Genomic DNA, 20433 nt, shown 5'->3' with positions numbered 1-20433 from the left:
GTAGGAAAAAACTCTTCAATATGGACATAAATTTCTTTAGTGTGTAGAGAGGCCATAAGCCAAATAATGTCAATAAAAATTTTCAAAGTCACATAGAAATAAAATTTTAAAGAAATTCTAAATATCAAATTGATTTGATATTTCCTTCAATATTTTTTAATGGTCAGGAATCTTCTTCGTTCAGAACATCATAGAACTGCTGGGATTTTCTTGTTCATGAATGAAAATACATCCAACAAAATCCAAGTCAGGATACATCTGTTCCTGTTCCCTCCAGAAAGTCCCAGATTCTTTGAATTTCGTTGTACATTTTGTCAAATCTTCTCAAGAACCCAGCTTAGTTAGCATTTCTCACCTGCTTCCTCCAGGAAATCACAGTTCCTCTCGAATTTTGTTGTGCACTTGGTCGAATACACCCAGAATACTCAAGTTGGTCTGAATATTTCTGTTGATTCCTCCAGGAAATCATAGATCTTCTGGGATTTTGTTGTGTATTTTATCAAATATGTCCAGAATACTCAAGTTGGTCTGAAGATTTCTCCTGGTTTCTCTAGGAAATCACAGATCTTCTGGGATTTTCTTCTGTATCTTACCAAGTACACCCAAAATACTCATGTTGGTCAGAAGATGTCTCCTGGTTCCTCGAGGAATTTTGAGATCTTATGGGATTTTCTTCTGTATTTTGTCAAAAACACCTAAAATACCCGAGTTAGAAGATTTCTCCTGGTTCCTCCAGAAATTACAGATCTTCTGGGATTTTCTTCTGTATTTTGTCAAGTACGCCGGGAATACTCAAGATGGCCAGAAGATTTCTCCTGGTTTCTCCAGAAATCACAGATCTTTCTGGGATTCTTTTGTCAGTTACGTCCAGAAAACTCAAGTTCGTCAGAAGATTTCTCTTGATTCCGTAGATCCCAGAAGATCTGTGATTTCCTGGAGGTACCAGGAGAAATCTTCTAACCAACATGAGTATTCCAGGTGTATTTGTCAAAAGATACAACAAAATCTCAGAGGATCTGAGATTTTCTGGAGGAAATAAGGGAGAACTCCTGACAAAGATGGTTTTCTGGAAAGAATTGAGCAGGATATACAGCGGAATCTCTGGTTCTGTCTACAATGATATTCTGAGATGTCTTCCTGTTCATAAACATGCTAATTCCAAGAGTTTTTCGATGTTTGAGAGGAACTGAATTTCTGATTAGAATGGTATTTTAGTAAGTTGTAATATTGAAATTTTAATATTAAAGTCAATTTGTTCAGAGTGTAGGCGAATATTGAAATATTTATTTCAATATTCTCTTCAATATTGAAGTTTCATTTCAATGTCACCTTGAAATGTTATTATTGCAATAATTTGCCTAGTGTGTAGGCAGCTTTATTCGAGAAAAACCTCCTGCGTGTATGCAAATTTTCTGGGTGCATAATGCCATTTCGCGCGATTTTCTTCGGTCCCAAAAATGCGCATATTCCCGGGAACCCGAATCCAAAGAGTTTTCGATGCGTTGGCGTTGGATTAAATATTGAATCTCAAACTGCAGATTATTCTGGCTTTATTTTACGCTTCATCATTGACCTTACGTTAGAGCAAATGATCCCGATTCTAGATGCTTTTCGTTTCTTCCATTTTTTAAAAGAAAATCATGGTTTTTTTCTAACGGCGTTATCACACTTGCACATTAAAATTTTAATGTGATTCACATTAATTGTCGCTTTTGAGCATCCAAATATGTAATTTGTGTCTTTGAGTCACTTAATATTTGGGGTTTTTCTATTTATTAATAAAGAAGTGGACTTTGCCTGCAAAAATAAGTTTAAATTTACCTAAAGCATAAATATTTTTCACATTAAAAAATTAAAGCGAAAATCGCATTAATTTTTCGCATTAATGCTATAAATCAATTTATATCAAATTTTGCGGGCCAAGTCTACCTTTTTATCAACAAATAGATCAAATTTTGAATGAAAATGATTCAAACACGCAAATTACACATTTGGACTGTCACCAGCGACAATTAATGTGAATCATATTAAAATTTTAATGTGCAAGTGTGATAACACAGTAAAGTTTTATTAGTTTCTATTTGTAACATAAAATAAGACAATCAATAGTTTGAATTATTAAATAAATCAATTCTATAAGACTTTAAGGACGTTTAACGGCAGCAAAGAGACTAAAGAGAGTGTGCAGGACGTAGATGTAGTCTGCCTGGGTCTTTCCTTTTAGTGGGATGTCCAGTAGGCTGCACACGATGTTGATGTACTCCAAGAGAGAGCAATCGAGATCAACAGAGGGAAATCCCAGCTCATTGAATGTCTTCTCGAGAATCGGTGGCCATTCAGCCATCAGGGTATCGATATTAATGGGATTTTTCTCGTAGTAGAGAAGCGTCTGCTGGGGTTGATTGTTGTGCAGAGCTTGAATCTCTGCAATCCAGCGATTGATATCTTTGGGAGATTTTAAAATTGCCGGTGGATGATCCTGGACATGAGGCACAGTTGATACTGAACGGAGTTTCATGTGCAAGAGTGCTGGTTCACTCTGCTGTCCACAGGGTTCATCGAGAATTGTGAGGCCCAGGGAATCAATGAAGGGTGTGATGTCATCACGTCCTGTGAGACTTTTGGGTGGAAGGACCTTGAGAAAAGCATCAATGTCTCCCACGGCAGGGATGTAGTCGGGAATGAAGGGCTGCAAGCGATACTCAATGTCAATTTTCTGTGGAGTGTACCTGAGGATGTACTGAAACATCTCTTTGATGTCCGACGGGACTTCTAGGTGTTCGTAGTCTTTGGGATTGAAGTCACCTTCGGCAAATCTCTTGTTGAGATCCTCAGAGGCTGAATCACTGCCTCCAGAAGACTCACTTCCTGGACGTTGGAATTTCTGCACAGATCCATTTCCAAGCTTCTTCTCGTCCATCTTTGACAGTGGGAATTCCAGGGACTAAAAATTTGGGGATGTTGGGAGTTTGTATTTTTTTTGGAGGAAAAATTAGTCACCTCTTCTCCGTCTGAGAGCTTCTGTAGGTCACTTTGGATGAAGTGAATGGCGTTGCTAACGTCCAAATTTGGTGGAGTTTCCACTTCACGCCCGTTCTTCACCTCGACTTCCTCATCGTACATATCCATAAAAGTGGATTTTCTCTATGTGGTCAGGAAATTTAGGAAATATATGACACCAAGATATCAAAACTACAGAAATTCTTGTTTATAAAAGTTTTATTTTTGCCGTTGCCAGGAAACTGAAAATATGGAAACATGCGCAAGTTAGAAGTCATCCATAACAATGCCTTCAAGTTGTTTCTTGTAGATTGCCATGAAACGCGCCACAAAAGCCTCCAGGTGGAAGATGTGCTTATTCCCAGCTTGCATCCTGTGTTCATATTCAGCAGCATATTTGATGGTTTCTGCCTTGAGACTCATGTCACATTTCATCACGAGATTCTCCACAAGACCACGGAAGACCATATTGGGTGGGATTCCCTGACCCAGGAGTTCATAGAGGCGTTCCCTGACAGACTGGAGGCGACTGGTGGTTTGTTCCAAGATGATTTCATTTGCTGTCTCCCTGAGGTAGACTTCCCAGTCCAATTCGATGATTTTCTGATTGGCCGTGAAGGGATACTGTTGAGTCTTACAGGCTTCTAGCATAAGAATTGCTCTCCGTAGATTCCTCTTGGACTGCTCGGCAATTCTCTGACAGAGTTCACGCGAAGGCTGCAAGCTTTCCTTCTTGCATGTAGCCATCAAGACACTTACTATTTCCTCATGCGTCGGAGCTGCCACTCTGATTCCCAAGCAACGACTCCTGATTGCCGGAATGACTCTCGATGTCGAATTGACGCTCAAGACAATCCGACAGGTGTTAATGTACTTCTCCATTGTCCTCCTGAGAGCATGCTGGGCATCCTTTGTAATATGATCCACTTCCGACAGGACAATCACTTTGAATTCCCTCTGACCACTTGGGTCAATCTGATGTGTCTGGGCTACTTGCTTGATGAGATCAACAATCACCACCCTGTCGTAGATTCCAGCATCAGAGGGATTCACTTCCAGATGATAGTTACTGCCCACAGTCATTATCTCGACTTTCCTGTTGGACGGTGTTGTGAAGACCATTGTTTCATGTCGAAGGCGCTCAACACCGGGCCCATAGAGCTCCCTCAGTAAGCACATTATGCGCGTCTTCTTACCGGCTCCGGATGGGCCGTAGAACATCAAATGCGGGAAGTCACCCTGCTTCAGCAAATTCCTAAGCTGTTCTGCTTGCTTCTTGTGATAGTCCAACTTGGAAAAATCCCGTGGACGATGTTTATCAACCCAGAGAGACATTCTTGGCCGCGCAATAAAAACACCCGGACAAATGAAAATGAGGTTATGTTATGACACTTCGCGCGCTTATTCCCGCCGGCGAAATTGCATGAAAAAGTGGGAAATTTTTTTAAAAATATTTTAAAAATCATGACAATAGAAAATTTTAGTCAATATTAGTTTTTCTAACTAAAAATTCCATATTACTTTTAAAACGTGAAGCTAAATTAAAAGACTTTTTAATATTAGGTGTGATTCCTTCTAATCTCACGAATCACACCTATTGTAATCCTCGGATTTTCTCAAAGTGCTCCGATCGAGCTGAAATTCACAGGGTATATGTTCTGAACATCCCTGATGCCGAAAATCATAAGCCGGCAATTTCGGGTCCGGCTGCCGTCCGGCCGTTCGTAGTACGCAATATCTCTGGATTGGATAGATATCTTAATAATTTTTTTTAAATATATCTACGCGCGCGACCGACGATTTCTGTGCCATTAGTTTTTTGAAAAACCAGTTCTAAACCGGTTAAAAATCACGTTTTGTAGTTTATCTCGAAATCTAAGCATGCGATTTTGAATTTTTTATGTTTATCTTGTAGTCCAGAAAATTTAGATCAATTTAAAAAAAAGAAATTACGACATTCGTCGAACGGTTCTCGAGATATTTCACTTTAAAGATTTCAATTTTAAGAAAATTGAAAATTTGCTATTAGCGTCAGGCGGGAAAAAAAGCGGGAGAAGCGGCGTCGGATAAACTTTCCCTATATATGGTAAATGGCCGAAAGGGAGACACTTAAGAAAAAGTTCAATTTTAAATGCATTTTTAAATCGAATAAATATATTTTTTTTCATTTTCTTTGCATCATGAGATTACTTGTGAAATATTCTAACAGAATCTTAACAGTTTTTAATAGATATTTCATCCAATTAATTGGAATATTCTATTAAATTAAAAAACAACACATTTTGAAAAGATGGACAAAATTCTGAAAAGCTGGACAAAATTTTTGGAAAGCTGGACATATTGATATTAATGACAAAATATCATACGAAATATGTAGAAAATCAAATGTTGAGGGTTTTCTGTGTATACTTTCACATTGGATGGTAATGCTAATCCCTCCATTATGTCCGGTTAACAGTTCAGGAGCCCTAATTACCAAGAACTTCCTGGTGGTCCAACCAAAAAGAGGTTCTGTAAATTTTACAGACGGCTCGCGCTGTCCAGCAGTTATACAGCTTTAAAGCAGATGCAACTCTTTAGCAGATTTGGATACCCAATCCAGCTAGGTCCTTTTCCACTTCCATTGGGAGTTCTCTGGAGGCTCCTCTTTGTCTTTCCCCATGTGGTTTTGCGATATTTACTATCCATTCTGTCAGAAAAAGTGGTGTTCGGAATCTGGAAATCCTTGCAGCCTTTCTCCATGAGATTTTCTCCTTATCAGCTGCTAACTGCTGTTGCAACTATTTCTCCGGATACTTAAGAATCTTTGTCTTCCTTGTGAACATGATTTCACTGCACAAAACCACCAAATTCATTCAGAAAATCAACGTGTCCAAGATTTCATAAAACTTGTTTTGAAAGCAACACGAAATTAAATCACTTTTCTATCCTTTTTAACTTCAAATTATCACAAATATTTTTTATTCACCTTTTATATGGATGCATGACCTTCGATTTTCACTGCGGACTTAACAATATTTCACAAATTATGCCGAAAAATCAAACAAAACACTTTGATACTTTCCTAGCAACTTCCATAAGAAACAGAGAAAATGACAACTACCGTGTCAAGGTTATGAATTTCACGCATGCAGTTCATTTTTTAAATTCTTCTTGCAAGTCACCCTTTGAGTGTTTAATAACGACTTTTGCACTTTTAACTTCTCAAATAATCACAATATTAGGTTTAATAATATTTTTGTCGAAGATAGAGATATTTAATTGATTTATTATCAAGTTTTTAGGAAGGTGTCTCTCATTCCACACTGCTGTGTCTCCCTTTTCAAACTGTCTCGCTTTAGGCAAATTACCCTATATATAGCACTCTCTCACTCTCCCTCTCTACATAGTCAGTCTATATTCGAAGACTTGTAAGATGGCATTTACAATTCACGATCTGCGATGTCTTTCGCGGATTTTCGCGGGGCGCGATTTTTTTTGCGGATTTTCGCGGGGCGCGTAATTTTGCGCGGAGTTTCGTGGGTCGCGTATTTTTTCGCGAATTTTCTCGGGGCGCGAATTTTTTCGCTGATTTTCGCGGGGCGCGAATTTTTTCGCTGATTTTTACGGGGCACGAATTTTTCGCGTATTTTCGCAGGGCGTGAAATTTTTTGCGGGTCATGTATTTTTTCACGATTTTTCGCGGATTTTCACGGGGCGCGTAATTTTTCGCGGAGTTTCGCGAGTCGCGTATTTTTTCGCGAATTTTCGCGGGGCGCGATTTTTTTGCGGATTTTCTCGAGGCGCGAATTTTTTCGCGGATATTCGCGAGGCGCGTAATTTTTCGCGGAGTTTCGCGGGTAGCGTATTTTTTCGCGAATTTTTACGGGGCATGAATTTTTTCGATGATTTTCGTAGAGCGCTAATTTTTTCCCTGATTTTTGCGGGGAGCGCATAGTTTCGCTGATTTTCACAGGGCGCGAATTTTTTCGCGGATTTTCGCGGGTCGCTAACAGAGGTTCTCAATGAATGTAAAGTTGAGGCCTCTATCTTTCATAGTTTCCGAGATAATCGACTTTAAAGATTTTCAGACACTTTTCTGCATTTCTCATCCAATTTTCCTCATTAATAACGATAACAAGTTACATAAAATTTAAACGAAATTTGCATTATATAAATATCGTTCAAGTTTGCCACAATCCGAATTTGCAACGAAGGAATCACACCTCTATAAGCTGATCTAGGTTTATCACTGACTTTTCTCCAGAGAAGATTGTGGCAGTTTGGTTTCCATCAAAGTTCAAATTCTAAAAATTTCCCAATTTACTTGCATGCCATTTGCGGGAAAACATGACGTTTTGCCTCGGAAGAAAAAAATCAAATGCTCTCGTTTAAAAGTGAAAATTACGCCTAAAATTCAATGAAAAGTGATTAGAAAATTATACAAACTTGTTGTAGAAGTGTTGTTTAATCTAGTTGATTGTTGAGACATATGCTAGAACAATTTTTTCCGGTGATATTCAGTGGAAAGTTCCGTGGAAAGGTGTGCTTTTCTGCATCTGACCACTGCAATTTGTTTTGTTTTCACATATCTCCGTGTTTGGCTATTATTCACATTACCGAAGTAAAAAGTGCCCCAAGAAAACAATAAAATGAACAACAATCGAGACATCTACGATTTGGTGGAGAAATTATGCACAGAATTGGGAGGAAGAAATCACAGTAAGTGTTCTGTCGTCCCGGAAAAAAAGCGCCCAATCCCCCTTTCAATTGAAATTTGAAATGCTCATAAATTCCACGGAGAGCGAATGGGAATGGAGTAAATAGTGCGTGTGGATTTATCTGTGCGATGTGCTCTAAATGTATTCAAATGGGTTTTTAGGAGGGGCTCTGAGGAGTGTCACCAACTACCTGGCGAATACGCAGAACGCCATTCGGGGGACAAGTAGGGAGGACGAGCAGACTATTGTGGCCAAAATAACATCGATCCTCTCCCAGAAGTCCAGTCGTGATGTGGTGCTCTTCACGCGCCTCCACAATCACTTGGCATCAAATGTGAGTGCTTCAGAATTTTATTTTGTGTCTATTTATTTCCTGTGTGAGTAATTTTAACATTTTTTTCTTGTTTAAAAAAATTACCGGTTCTACAATCGGTTCAAGTTCAAAAATATCCAACCGGTTTGAATTTTAATCAGATTTCTTAAAATTTTTGATCAAATCGGTTTGCTGAGCCTTGTAAATAACTCCTTTTAAACCAATTTATGATCCTTTTAGCAAGTGGACAAATTGGTTTGATTCTCACTTAATAATTGAATAATTAATAAGTTTATCAATAATTAAATTGTTAATAAAAAAAAATAAATTAAAATTTACAAATTGCCAAAAAGAAATTTCACAATTATTTTACTAGGTTGTTTATTGGATTGGAAAAAACACGATTTTAATAAATGCAGTAATTAAAAAAAATTTCTAACAAAAATTAGCGGTTCATAACCCCATGGAAAGGATTCAGAGTGTCCTTTAAAATAATTCAACTTTCTTGCAAATGGATAATTACTTCTTTGATACTTTTGGTTATAAAAAAGAAGTTTAAAAAAACCTTTAACTTCAAAAAACAATTATTCTTGTAACTAATTTTTGTTACTCAATTATTGAATTATTGAATATTATGCCCAGCGCACAATAACATTTGTTTTGTAAACATGTTTTTGACATTTCAATGAGAGTGAGATCTAGATCTAGTCATCTCGCTCATTCTCATAGGAAATTTTGAAAACATATTTACAAACAAAAGTTATTGAATATGTAACATACTTTGTACAATCTTTTTCGGCATATACGATCTGTGAACCAAGGTTTCTGCCGTTTACTTGGGGAGACCGGTTATGAAGTCGGTCGGCAGCCGCATTTGAGATATGATGTTGGAAATAAATATTATTATTATTATTATTATTAATTTAAGCCCAGATTGAATTCCTATAAAAGCAAGTTTAATCTTTCGGCCGATTCTTATTCCACTTCTTCAATTTTTTATGCTTACCGGGTTTATCCGATACTCTGGAATACAATTCAAATTCGGGCAACTTGATAGGGAATAGGGGTGCATGGGATCGGGTATCTTTGTTTTTTACAATTTTGTTTTTCCTAGTTTGTCTTTAGAATCTTTTTCTTCGGTAATTTTTGTTTTTTGGAAACTTTGTCTTTCTTACATTTTGCACAATTATCGAAAATTTTGTCTGTCACACATTTTGCACAAGTAATATTTTATAACTTCCCAAAAATTGCTCTTTTCTCAGAAAATTTCCCTTTGTCCCAAAAGGACGAAACTAAAAACTTCCCAAAACACAGAAAATTTCGCTTTGCCCGAAAGGACGAAACTAAGAACTTCCCCAAACACAGAAAATTTCCCTTTTCCCCAAATGGGCGATACAGATCTTCCCAAAACACAGAAAATTTCCCTTTGCCCGAAAGGACGAAACTAAAAACTTCCCGAAAACAGAAAATTTCCCTTTGCCCCAAAGGACGAAACTAAAAACTTCCCAAAACACAGAAAATTTTCCTTTTTGCCCGAAAGGACGAAACTAAAAATTTCCCAAAACACAGAAAATTTCTCTTTGCCCGAAAGGACAAAACTAAAAACTTCCTAAAACAGAGAAAATTTCCCTTTGCCCGAAAGGACGAAACTAAAACTTCCCAAAACAGAGAAAATTTCCCTTTTCCCCAAATGGGCGATACAGATAACTTCCCAAATCACAGAAAATTTCCCCTTGCGCGAAAGGACGAATAACTAAAACCTTCCCAAAACACAGAGAATTTCCATTTGCCCCAAAAAGGACGAAACTAAAAACTTCCCCAAAAACAGAAAATTCTCTTTGCCCGAAAAGACGAAACTAAAAACTTCCCAAAACACAGAAAATTTCCATTTGCCCGAAAGGACGAAACTAAAAACTTCCAAAAAAACACAGAAAATTTTCCTTTTTGCCCGAAAGGACGAAACTAAAAACTTCCCAAAACACAGAAAATTTCTCTTTGCCCGAAAGGACAAAACTAAAAACTTCCTAAAACAGAGAAAATTTCCCTTTGCCCGAAAGGACGAAACTAAAACTTCCCAAAACAGAGAAAATTTCCCTTTTCCCCAAATGGGCGATACAGATAACTTCCCAAATCACAGAAAATTTCCCCTTGCGCGAAAGGACGAATAACTAAAACCTTCCCAAAACACAGAAAATTTCCATTTGCCCCAAAAAGGACGAAACTAAAAACTTCCCCAAAAACAGAAAATTCTCTTTGCCCGAAAAGACGAAACTAAAAACTTCCCAAAACACAGAAAATTTCCATTTGCCCGAAAGGACGAAACTAAAAACTTCCAAAAAAACACAGAAAATTTCCCTTTGCCCCAAAGGACGAAACTAAAAACTTCCCAAAACACAGAAAATTTCCCTTTACCCGAAAGGACGAAACTAAAAACTTCCCAAAACACAGAAAATTTCCCTTTGCCCGAAAAGACGAAACTAAAAACTTCCCAAAGCACAGAAAATTTCCCTTTGCCCGAAAGGACGAAACTAAGAACTTCCCCAAACACAGAAAATATCCCTTTGCCCGGAAGGACGAAACTAAAAACTTCCCAAAGCACAGAAAATTTCCCTTTGTCCGAAAAGACGAAACTAAAAACTTCCCAAAACACAGAAAATTTTCCTTTGCCCCAAAGGACGAAACTAAAAATTTCAAAAAACACCGTTGTAATTTCATTATTTTATTTTTAATAAAATATAGTAGGGTGAAAGGAACGTCTATTGACACTTTAAGAACTCGTGTCAGCACCTATTGACACCTTACTCTGTACCATTTGCGATATGAAATTTTAACATCTCTGTTTATAGTAAAAGGTATATTACAGAAAAAACGTTATATTACTTATATTTTACTAGATATATTCAATAATTTTCAACATTTTGACAAAAGTGTCAATAGCGGTTCCCTATCGAACAGACGTTCATCCGACCCTACTTGTTTAAAATATATGAAAGACAAGATTTCCAAAGACAAAGTTCACAAATAAAATTACCGAAGACAAGGATTCCAAAGACAAATTGGGAAAAACAAAATGAAAAAAATAAAGATTCCGCAAACCATTAATTTGGATCCTAATCCACTATCGTGTCAACAGTCACTAGATCTAAATATTGATGTGCATTATTTTGTATCCTTGTGAAATTTTTGTAGTGAAAATGGACCTCCGAATTGTCGAATCACTTATTATACAGGAAGGCCCCGGACCCAACTTGTATAAAAATCGCTACTGAATTTCCATTTTTTTTTTCTTGAGGAAAATTTAAGGATTTCCAGGAACTATTTGAAGTGGGATTATGAACCTAATAAGTGAGACATTTTTTTGTCATAGTTAGTGCAAGAATCGCTTCGGTTTGTGTGTGAATTAGAAAATAATCACAAACCTTGGACACCATTTTACTGTATTAAGCATAGGCACTATATTTTCTAAAAATTTCATTTAAAAATCTTAAAAATACAGTAATTGGAACCTGATTTTCGAAAACCTTTTTTTTGGAAAATACATACTTTTTGGTGGACAAGATTTCTCAGAGTATATTCATATGACGTTAAAAAACCAAACATTTCCTGTTAGCTGATGAATTAAACTCGTATACTCGAACTTTTTTAATGATTTTTTTTATTGTTTTTTTTTATTTTTTTAAATGATTTTTTTAATTTATTTATGCCCAACGCACAATAACTTATTTTCTAAACATGTTTTTGACATTTCTGTGAGAGTGAATGAGATCTAGAGATCTCAGAGAAAATTTTGAAAACATGTTTACAAATAAAAGTTATTGGGCGTTGGTCATTATATACTCATTATATACGGTACATTTTTTTTTAATGAAATTTTGGTTTTTGGCAGAATTTTGTACAACGAAAAAAAAAAACAATTTTAGGCGTATTTTAGTGGAATAAATTGTGATCAAAATAAAAAAATCTACCGTCATCTACCGTTCAAGTACGAGTTTAATTCATCAGCTAAAAGGAAATATTTAACTTTTTCTTCTCAGACGAATATAAGCTGAGAAATTTTATCCAACGAAAAGAATGCTTTTTTTCAAAAACCGTGTCCAAAAATCAGGTTCCAACGGCTGAATTTTTTAAAATTTTTAAATAAAAATTTCAGAAATAGTTAAAATGTTATGTTTTTGCAGCTTAAGAACTATGATTCAATTATATATTTTTTTCGAAAAAAGGTGTAAAATATGCTTTTTTATTTAGTCTACGATGAGACCCACGTAACCTCTTAATTAAAAAGGTTTTCAAAATATCCGTAAGTGATATTTTTCGACAATTTTTTGTTTAAATTATTACAGAGAAAAATTCTATGTATGCAAAATTGGTTTTACGGGAAGTGTTTTCGGCTTCGCATATACTCTGGCTTCGAACACTTCAAATTTTCTTCCATATCCCTTTAATGAATCTGATCTATTTTTTTCAGGAAATATCTGCTTCTAAGTTAGATTTAGTAAAAGAATATGGGTAAAATATGAAGTGTTTGAAGCCAGAGTATGTGCGAAGCCTTAAAGACTTCTACGTTTTTTTCTTTTATAGGAAGATTACATAACGTTCATTGAAATATGAAATAGTGAAAAAACTAAAAAAGTGATTTTTTTTTAAAGAGTCCGAATCAAAAATTTGAATCGGTTATGAATCGGTAATGATCGTAATACTCATTTGGAACAAACTTTGAAAAAGTTTGAAAATATTTTCTATTATTTTTTGTGTCATTGCAAATCAGTTACGAGCCCATAGCCAAGAAAAAAAGAATGCTAATCAATCTCATGATCTTGATATTAACTTCCTGGTTTGATTATCACTTTGATAATCACAAATTCTTAGTTGAATTCCTTCAATCTGATTTTTCAGATGGAACTGATTCCTCGAACACAAATTCTCTCCTTTCTTCTTTACTTGGCAAATTCTGGTCGAGAACATAAAATTGCTGTGCATGAAAATTCCCTGCAAAATAGTACAAAAAGTCAAAATAGCACCAATTCTGTACGGAGGATGATACCCAAGTCCATTGTGACTCGTCCATCATCCTCAATGGAAACCACTCAAGCTTCCAAATTACCATCATATCGTGCATCTTCCGAACAGTTGAGTAGTAGATCGAGTGGTCAGAATGCATTTGAGCCTGTTGATCAGCAGGATGAACTGGTACAGGATGTACTGTATGCTCTGATTGGAAAACAGTGTAAATTTCTTAGGAAGGATGTTGTAAGTGGGGGATTTAAGTTAGAACCGGCAAAACGTCGATCACTTAATACCCAAAATGCCGAGATGCTGCTGAGATTGGCAGAATTGGGGTATTTGCATGATCAGGTAGTGAGTTTTCTGGATGCTAGAAGTGAGAGACATCCATTGGGATTGATTGGTCAGGGTTTGGTCACAGCTATGCGTCGCGAATTGACTCAGTACTATGGAATGGTGGCTAGGATGCAGGAACAAGTGAATGCTTCGAGAGCTAAAACAAAGGCACCCGGAGAGCGTATAACGCTGATGAGGTTGATGCTGTGGGTGAGTACGCCACAGTACAGATTGACATGGCTCACGAAAATTGCGGAAAAGTGTGTGGATTGCAAAGGAGGAGCTCTAATGTCAGCAGTCTTTAGTTTTCTCTGTCACGGAAATCCCCAAGTTAGGGGTCTGGCACGTGAACTTCTGCAGGAAATGTGTCTTCCTCTGCGTCATATGCTACTTCGGTGGCTGTTTGATGGGGAAATCCAAGATCCTCATGCAGAATTTTTCATTGAGACACTCCATGATGTTTCTAATGATCGTCTCTGGCTGGATAAATATCGTGTGAGAGAAAATCTACTGCCGACATTTATTAGTCCAAATCTTGCCAATAAAATCCTAGTCATCGGGAAGAGTATTAATTTCCTGAGGGAAGTGTGCCAAGACAAGGGTGCCATTGGTGGACGGGAGGAACTTAGGATGTGTTTTGAGGAGAGAATTGACAATTTATTCTCGGCTTTTGCCGACACAAGATTGCATCAGCAGATTGATCATTTCTATCTTAATACGAGCAAAAAAGTTTTGCAGGTCATCATTGGACCACATAAACTCCTGGATCATCTCAAGGCCATGAGGCGGTATTTGCTGATGGGACAAGGGGACTTTATAGGACTTCTCATGGAATCTCTCAAGTTAGTATATTTCTTTTTATTATCCTAGGAGTAATAATTAACTTTCTCAAAAGCTCCGCCCATAAAAGATTTTAGGCCACGCCCCTTTTAGAACAGACCTGTGCTCGTTAAAAGTCGTGTGTTATCGAAAATTTTGTGTTGATAATTTTAAAACATTAAAAAAAAACCTCTCATTTTCTCTACGTGAATTTTCGCGGCATCTCGAAGAATGCCAACAGGCACTACCAAATTCACTTTGGCTTTTCTTTTAGCTCAGGCCTGTTTTAGAACATTAAACTTTGTAAACATTGTAACCTTAATTTATCCAAAGTAAGGAAATTTTGAGTAAATTTCCGGTTTGATGGGTTGTAGCAGATAGAGGACGGAAAAATAGGTCCTTCTTGATTTTTTATCTTAATTATTCATGACGTTTCATGGATGCATGCCCTCTTTATCAGGTTTACTCCTACTCGGACATTTTGTCCATGGGGATCTCAATGGCGCTTGGCGCAGTAGGCAAGAGTGTTGGTTCTTGGGCGGATCGATCCCCGGCTTGACTTACAATTGAGGCGCTCGGAGCACAAAAAACTCTAAGTCGTATGCATTTTCCCTATTAAAATAGCGTTTTTTTGCTCTGAGCTCTTCAATTGTTGTGATTTCAAGTCGCGCCCTGTGCAAAGATCTGAATGACCGATTTAGGCAATTAGCTGAGATTCTTTACAATCTCAACTTTTGTGGTCCTAGGTGAAATCCTGAGATCTTCGTCAGATCGGGCCAAATTTTGGATTTACACGTTTTGACACTCATATATCACGAATATCATATGCGCTAAAAATCGATTCTCGTGGCCGTCCGTCCGTCGTATAACCACTTCGGGAGAGATAACGGAAAGATATCGACTCGACAATCGCCATTTTGGAACACCTACAAATTTTGTTTGCTCAATAACTCAGCCCCGATGGCATCGATCGGGCTTAAATTTCAGTATGTTATAGCTGGGTCTAAGACCTTTCAATTAAAAAAAAAAATAAGGCCTCCCGAGCCCTTTAACTCCGAGCTAGATGGGGTCAAACATTCAATTTTCAAATGGCAATATCTCTGGTTCTAATTATCGGAATTTTAAAAATTTTAGAGGTTTGGAAAGCTCTCGTTAGTACTACAACCAACATAACACTTTAATTTCATCCGATTTAATCAAAGGGCCGAATAATCGAAATTTCGATTTCAAATATTTCGAAAAATAGACAGAATAGAAAAATAGAAATTTCAGATGAACTGTTCCTTTGCGTTATTTTGCACTAAAAACCCATTGAATTGATAGATATTTACTTATTTATTAATAAAAACTAATACTTGGCCCAGAAAAAACCTGTAAATATGTTAAAATAGCATGTGGTTGCTCAAATAAATTTGAATTCAGCAAATTAAAATGTTAAAATTGCTCATTAATTTCAATTTTATTGCAGTTAAACCAGTAGTCTTTTGAAGAAAATTGTTCTTATTAATTTTATTTTCTCGTAATTAATATTATTTGTGGCAAAAATATAAGATAAGTACAGCGTTTTAGTTTATAAATTTGCATGAAGTGAAGCTTAAGTATCAGGAGTAATTCATTAAGTTCCTCTAAAGGCATTTGAAGGAAATTATTATGTTAAGAAATTTCAGTTGGGAGATGGGAAAACTTCATACAGATTTTCAATAAGACTGTATAAGAGTCGCTGCATGAACCCTTTGCCTACAAATCTTTTTTTCTGGCTTTGGGGATCCTTCTGAATAATGGATAAGTGACTTATAAGACATTTTAAGTACTATAACACATTTTCCGGAGTCTTGTAAATTCTTGAAATATTAATGCTCAATTGGCTCAATTAAATTTAAAATTAAAACGTGAAAAATCCTAGTGTGATACCACCGTGATATTTTGGTTTAAATACAAAATTTGTATAATTTCACGAATTTGACTTAAGATAACTGAATAGCGTCCTCCAACTTCAGCTCTAAATCGCATTTACATGCATTCCGAGTTAGCTCGCATTAAGAATATCACCTACATAAGGTAAGTGTGCCAAATTTCGGCATAGTGGCATATAAGCACCGAAGTCCTAAGTTTGAAATGCAATAATTTTAATTCATATTGATATTTTTTATTACTTCCTTTTCGGGAGGGTTGTGTGGAACCTTGAAGACTAGTTTATCATCTTTGTTTTTTTTAAATCACTTCCTAATATATTGAAAAATTAATAAAAATTTGGACATTGCTTTGGGTAGTATTCCAGCCACTTTGACTGAAATACCGGCCACCTTTTCTCTGACCACCTTTTGTGACGCAACGGATAGAAAATTTCAAAACGTCAAACGGAACGAGTTTAATATTTAGTTTAATACGTTTATATGACCCACAAGCCCTGAGATCTTCCGCGTAATTTGTCCTGAAGATCTGAAGAGTAGCATCTCAAATTTACGCGAAGATTCCCGTAGCAATTTGCCCTTCCTGAACTCTTCCAATGCCTTTTCCACATTATCTTTTTCATAGAAGCAATTTTTTTCTCTCTGGACATTGTAGAACTCAGAAATTGAAAAAAAAAAACATAAAATGAATAAGAAATTTAGGAAAGCTAAAGATGTTGCCGGAATAGGCAACATTACCTCACCGTAGAGACGCTCACAAAGTATATAATTTTTTACGCGAAATACAGGATCCAGCTGGGAAATTTTACCCGAAATTTAAAGATTGATTCACTATTAATATAAATGGAAATATTCTTTAATGAAAACTAATCAATTTCCATGAAAAACACCGAAGGAAAACCTTCTGCACTTCAACACAAATTACAAGACTTCTAGAAACACAAGTGATTTGTCACATTTTTTGTAATCTTTCCACACTGAGTTTTTACAACACAATTTAAATTCAAATTATAACTAAAATTTAACGATCTTTGTGTTAATACATCCTAAAATGAATAAATATTTAAAAGCAAAATGAATTCATTGACTATTCGAAGATTACATACATAATTTTAATTAATTTATTTGCTTGGCCGAAATTACACTCAAACTGGTCGAAATTAGAAGCTGGCCGAAATTTGGCACACTTACCTTAAGTCGGTTAGGATTTTCTATCCCGTTTTCCCCTGTCGAAGCCCTTAAATACCCTCACGCAATGATAAGGGATAATTTCCTCTGAAAGCTTTGCAATACTCTCAATTTAATAATGAAAATTTGAAAAGTTTAAAATTAGTTGGCCATAGTTCTCCTTAAGATGATTTAAGTGGGACAAAATTATGGGTGGAGCTTGAAAGTCATTTGAAAAATTACAAAGAAATTTAACCGATATGGACCTCCTACTTTTGGTATTTCTCTCTTAGATCCCAATTAGACAGTCCGGCCAAGGAGGTTCATTGTTACAATTTATCCGCCATTATGGATGCCACAGTTCGCATGACAAATGCCCAATTCGACGATCCGGATATTCTAAATAATCTGGAAGTGCAGATAATGGAGCCATTTGAGGGTGACACGGGCTGGGACCTTTTCTATCTCAAATACTCCGTTCAAGGTCCCGTGGCGACGATGCTGGAACCGTGCATGGCCAAGTACAAGATGATCTTCAAGCCACTGTGGCGCATTAAACGAATTGAGTTTGTGTTGATGTACAAAGTTTGGAAAGATCAGATGTGCAACGCAAAGGAATTTCGCGGAATGCGTGCTGAAATGGATGGGATTACGTATAAATTGCATCTGTGTACGCAAGAAATGATGCACTTTATCAGTGAAATTCAGTACTATATTCTGTTTGAGGTGATAGAGTGCTCGTGGGCGAGTTTGAGTGAGAAAATTGGTACAGCATCGGCAGTTGATGATATCCTCTTGGCACACAGTGATTTCCTCGAGACGATAAGATATGGGATCTTTTTGGATGCCAAAAGTGAGCAATTATTTGCCAAATTGGACACAATATTTCACGAAGTGATGAATTTGGAGGCATGGCAGGATAAATTCTATGAAGTGTGCTTTCGGGAACTCAATGCAAGGACGAATTTTGAGGATAATGTGAAGATAAGTGAGAAAAAGGGAGAATATGGTGTCACAACGGAGAAGCGAATGGAGAGAGATCAAGAGAAGAAGCTTTTCCAGAGTGATTTGGCTAAATTTCACAAAAGTCTCGATCACATTCGTCAGAGCTATGAGACGTCTGTGAAGCAATTCCTCTATGAATTGGCGTCTTCCAATGATTACAACTTGCAACTCTTTGGCATTCGGCTGGATTTCAATGAGTACTACAAGAAACGCGATGAACGACTCAATGCTCCACTAACGTATGAATATATGCGACTGAGTAGTATGTTTCACAACAGCAGGAACAGTAGCAGTCGCATGAGTACTAGCATGCTTTTGAACTGACCCGAGGAAGCGGGCTTCTGACCTGCTGATACATCCACAAATCCCATGACTTCCCAAATTACGCCAAAAGTCACAGAATCTCGCGCCAGATATGCCCAAAATAAAATCCAGAGGCGCTTCATTTACGGATCTTGCTGCAGTTGCTCATAAATTCAATTCCCTTCTTTTGTTTCCCTCTGTTCCACCCACAAAATAATTAAATTCTCAAAGGAAATAAATGGCATGTCAATGATGTATTTCTTTTTGTTTTTCTTTTTTTTTTACAGCAGGGAATTTTATCCTCTGGCATCAATACCTTCGAAAAAATTCTCCTTAAAAAATGGCAAAAAACAAACAAGCAGTAAAAAATTCAAAATGAGCAGTAAAAAATAAAAAATGAGCATTTAATTTAATTTATATATTTAATATTTAAAATTTTTGCAGATAGAATGAAAAGCCCTTTATTTTCCCTTAGCCAAAATTTGGACAATAATATCACTGTTTCAATTTTTTGTGTTACTGCTCAATTTTAACTTTTTACAGTTCATTTATACAATGCCAAAAAAAAAAACTTCAATTTAATAAAAGGGGTACAAAAACGTCCCAGACTTTGCAAAGTGCTCGAGTTCGTGACTTAGATGCTATTCCTCAAAAGTCCCATATAGCAAAAGAAAGCAGAATAAGGAATCACAAGGAAAAATTCCTCGGAATTTTCCAGTATTTTTCCTTGGTAAATTCCACGGAAATTATCCATAGTATATGTATTTCCAAGAAAATTCCCATGGATTGATAATGATAGTGGATTTTTTATGCGGAACATTTCCTAGGAAAGGACAATGGGCAAAATTGGTCTATGGTGCGACCACGAATGAGACCTATATCATTGAATAGATATGGTAGGTGAAAACTTTTGTTCTGGGACCTAATTTCTAAACAAAAAGTTCTAGAACAAAAAAAAAACTATTTTCGTATAAGAAAAATAATCTCTTATATGAAATGTGCGCATTTATACTGCCTTTTCAAAAGGAAAGAATAAATTGTAATATAAAATATATTAAATGACTGCATATTATCAAAATGGACATAAAAGCATATGTCTCAAGGGGGAGATATTAGGGTCGGAAGTGGTGTACAGCTGAAAATGAAGTGCTTGGAAGTCTTTGGAAGTGGGAGTACTGGAATATAAAGTCTTTTCTGTCTAACTCCGCATTTTTCAGACTACGTTACTTTTAGTTGAGATTTTTAATTCGGGCGGCAAACTGAAAAGGTTTGTTGAAATTTTCAAGTTCGATTATAACAATAAATGGAGCAAATAGGCTCTAATTCAATAGGCTCAGAAGAAACATTTTAGGGGTTTATTTAGATCGCGTCTTTGCTCTAAGGATGATTAAAAAGTGACTTTGAAAATTTAGAGAAATAAGGATTTATCCATCGAAATATCAATTCCATTTTAAATCAACTCCATTTCCTGAGATTTTTTTAAGAATTTTTCTGATTAGATTTTTCATCAGATTAAGTAAATTATTGATTTCTAAGTATAAGAAGTGTATGAAGTGCAGGAAGTGCTGGAAGTATTGCAACATTTTTTAGAGTGTTGTGAAGTTTTGGAAGTGCAAAGGCCTCTTCCATACAAATCGTGGAAGTGCCTGGAAGTGGTGTACACATTTTTATCCAAATATCTCCCCCTTGATATGTCTTTATAATGCATGACATACGTAGGAGGGCATTGAAACATGATGGTCCAAAGTCAAAACTTTAAAAGTTATATTTCAGAGATTTATCAACTGAATTTAATGATTAAATACACAATCGAAAGGCCTCGAAAAATCCTACAAAATGATGGTATAGATAAGTTCACAAGTCGAACGGAAGGGGCTCT

At 36.3% G+C, this 20433-nt stretch overlaps 3 protein-coding genes across 3 annotated transcripts; 1 reads left to right on the top strand and 2 right to left on the bottom strand.

Moving 5' to 3' along the window:
- Positions 1-1644: 1644 nt before the first annotated feature.
- Positions 1645-3208, bottom strand: LOC129807165 (intraflagellar transport protein 46 homolog). The gene is made up of 2 exons (XM_055856252.1): positions 3001-3208; positions 1645-2944 (listed from the first exon to the last, which is right to left on the bottom strand). The coding sequence occupies exons 1-2, from the start codon at positions 3127-3129 to the stop codon at positions 2144-2146; spliced, it is 930 nt and encodes a 309-aa protein (XP_055712227.1). The 5' UTR covers positions 3130-3208; the 3' UTR covers positions 1645-2143.
- On the bottom strand, positions 3202-4385 carry LOC129807163 (replication factor C subunit 3). The gene has a single exon (XM_055856251.1). It carries the CDS (start codon positions 4333-4335, stop codon positions 3268-3270), a length of 1068 nt encoding a protein of 355 aa, XP_055712226.1. The 5' UTR covers positions 4336-4385; the 3' UTR covers positions 3202-3267.
- Positions 4386-7311: 2926 nt separating this feature from the next.
- On the top strand, positions 7312-18811 carry LOC129807162 (gamma-tubulin complex component 3). Its single transcript, XM_055856250.1, has 4 exons — positions 7312-7701; positions 7862-8034; positions 12907-14192; positions 17540-18811. The coding sequence occupies exons 1-4, from the start codon at positions 7632-7634 to the stop codon at positions 18573-18575; spliced, it is 2565 nt and encodes an 854-aa protein (XP_055712225.1). The 5' UTR covers positions 7312-7631; the 3' UTR covers positions 18576-18811.
- The last annotated feature ends 1622 nt before the right edge of the window (positions 18812-20433 follow it).

The sequence above is a fragment of the Phlebotomus papatasi genome, chromosome 3, assembly GCF_024763615.1.
Source record: "Phlebotomus papatasi isolate M1 chromosome 3, Ppap_2.1, whole genome shotgun sequence".
Classification (NCBI taxonomy): domain Eukaryota; kingdom Metazoa; phylum Arthropoda; class Insecta; order Diptera; family Psychodidae; genus Phlebotomus; species Phlebotomus papatasi.
The sequence above is the reverse complement of the archived record's forward strand: the minus strand, read 5'-3'. Positions and strand labels throughout refer to the sequence as shown.

Bases quoted from the DNA above. Each gene is read 5' to 3' on its own strand.
- LOC129807165 (XM_055856252.1), bottom strand. From the start codon at position 3,129: ATGGATATGTACGATGAGGAAGTCGAGGTGAAGAACGGGCGTGAAGTG. The intron at 2,945-3,000 runs GTGACTAATTTT...CCAAATTTTTAG, and splicing joins AGCTCTCAGACGGAGAAGAG to TCCCTGGAATTCCCACTGTC.
- LOC129807163 (XM_055856251.1), bottom strand. From the start codon at position 4,335: ATGTCTCTCTGGGTTGATAAACATCGTCCACGGGATTTTTCCAAGTTG.
- LOC129807162 (XM_055856250.1), top strand. From the start codon at position 7,632: ATGAACAACAATCGAGACATCTACGATTTGGTGGAGAAATTATGCACA. The intron at 8,035-12,906 runs GTGAGTGCTTCA...CTGATTTTTCAG, and splicing joins ACAATCACTTGGCATCAAAT to ATGGAACTGATTCCTCGAAC. The intron at 14,193-17,539 runs GTTAGTATATTT...TTTCTCTCTTAG, and splicing joins CTTCTCATGGAATCTCTCAA to ATCCCAATTAGACAGTCCGG.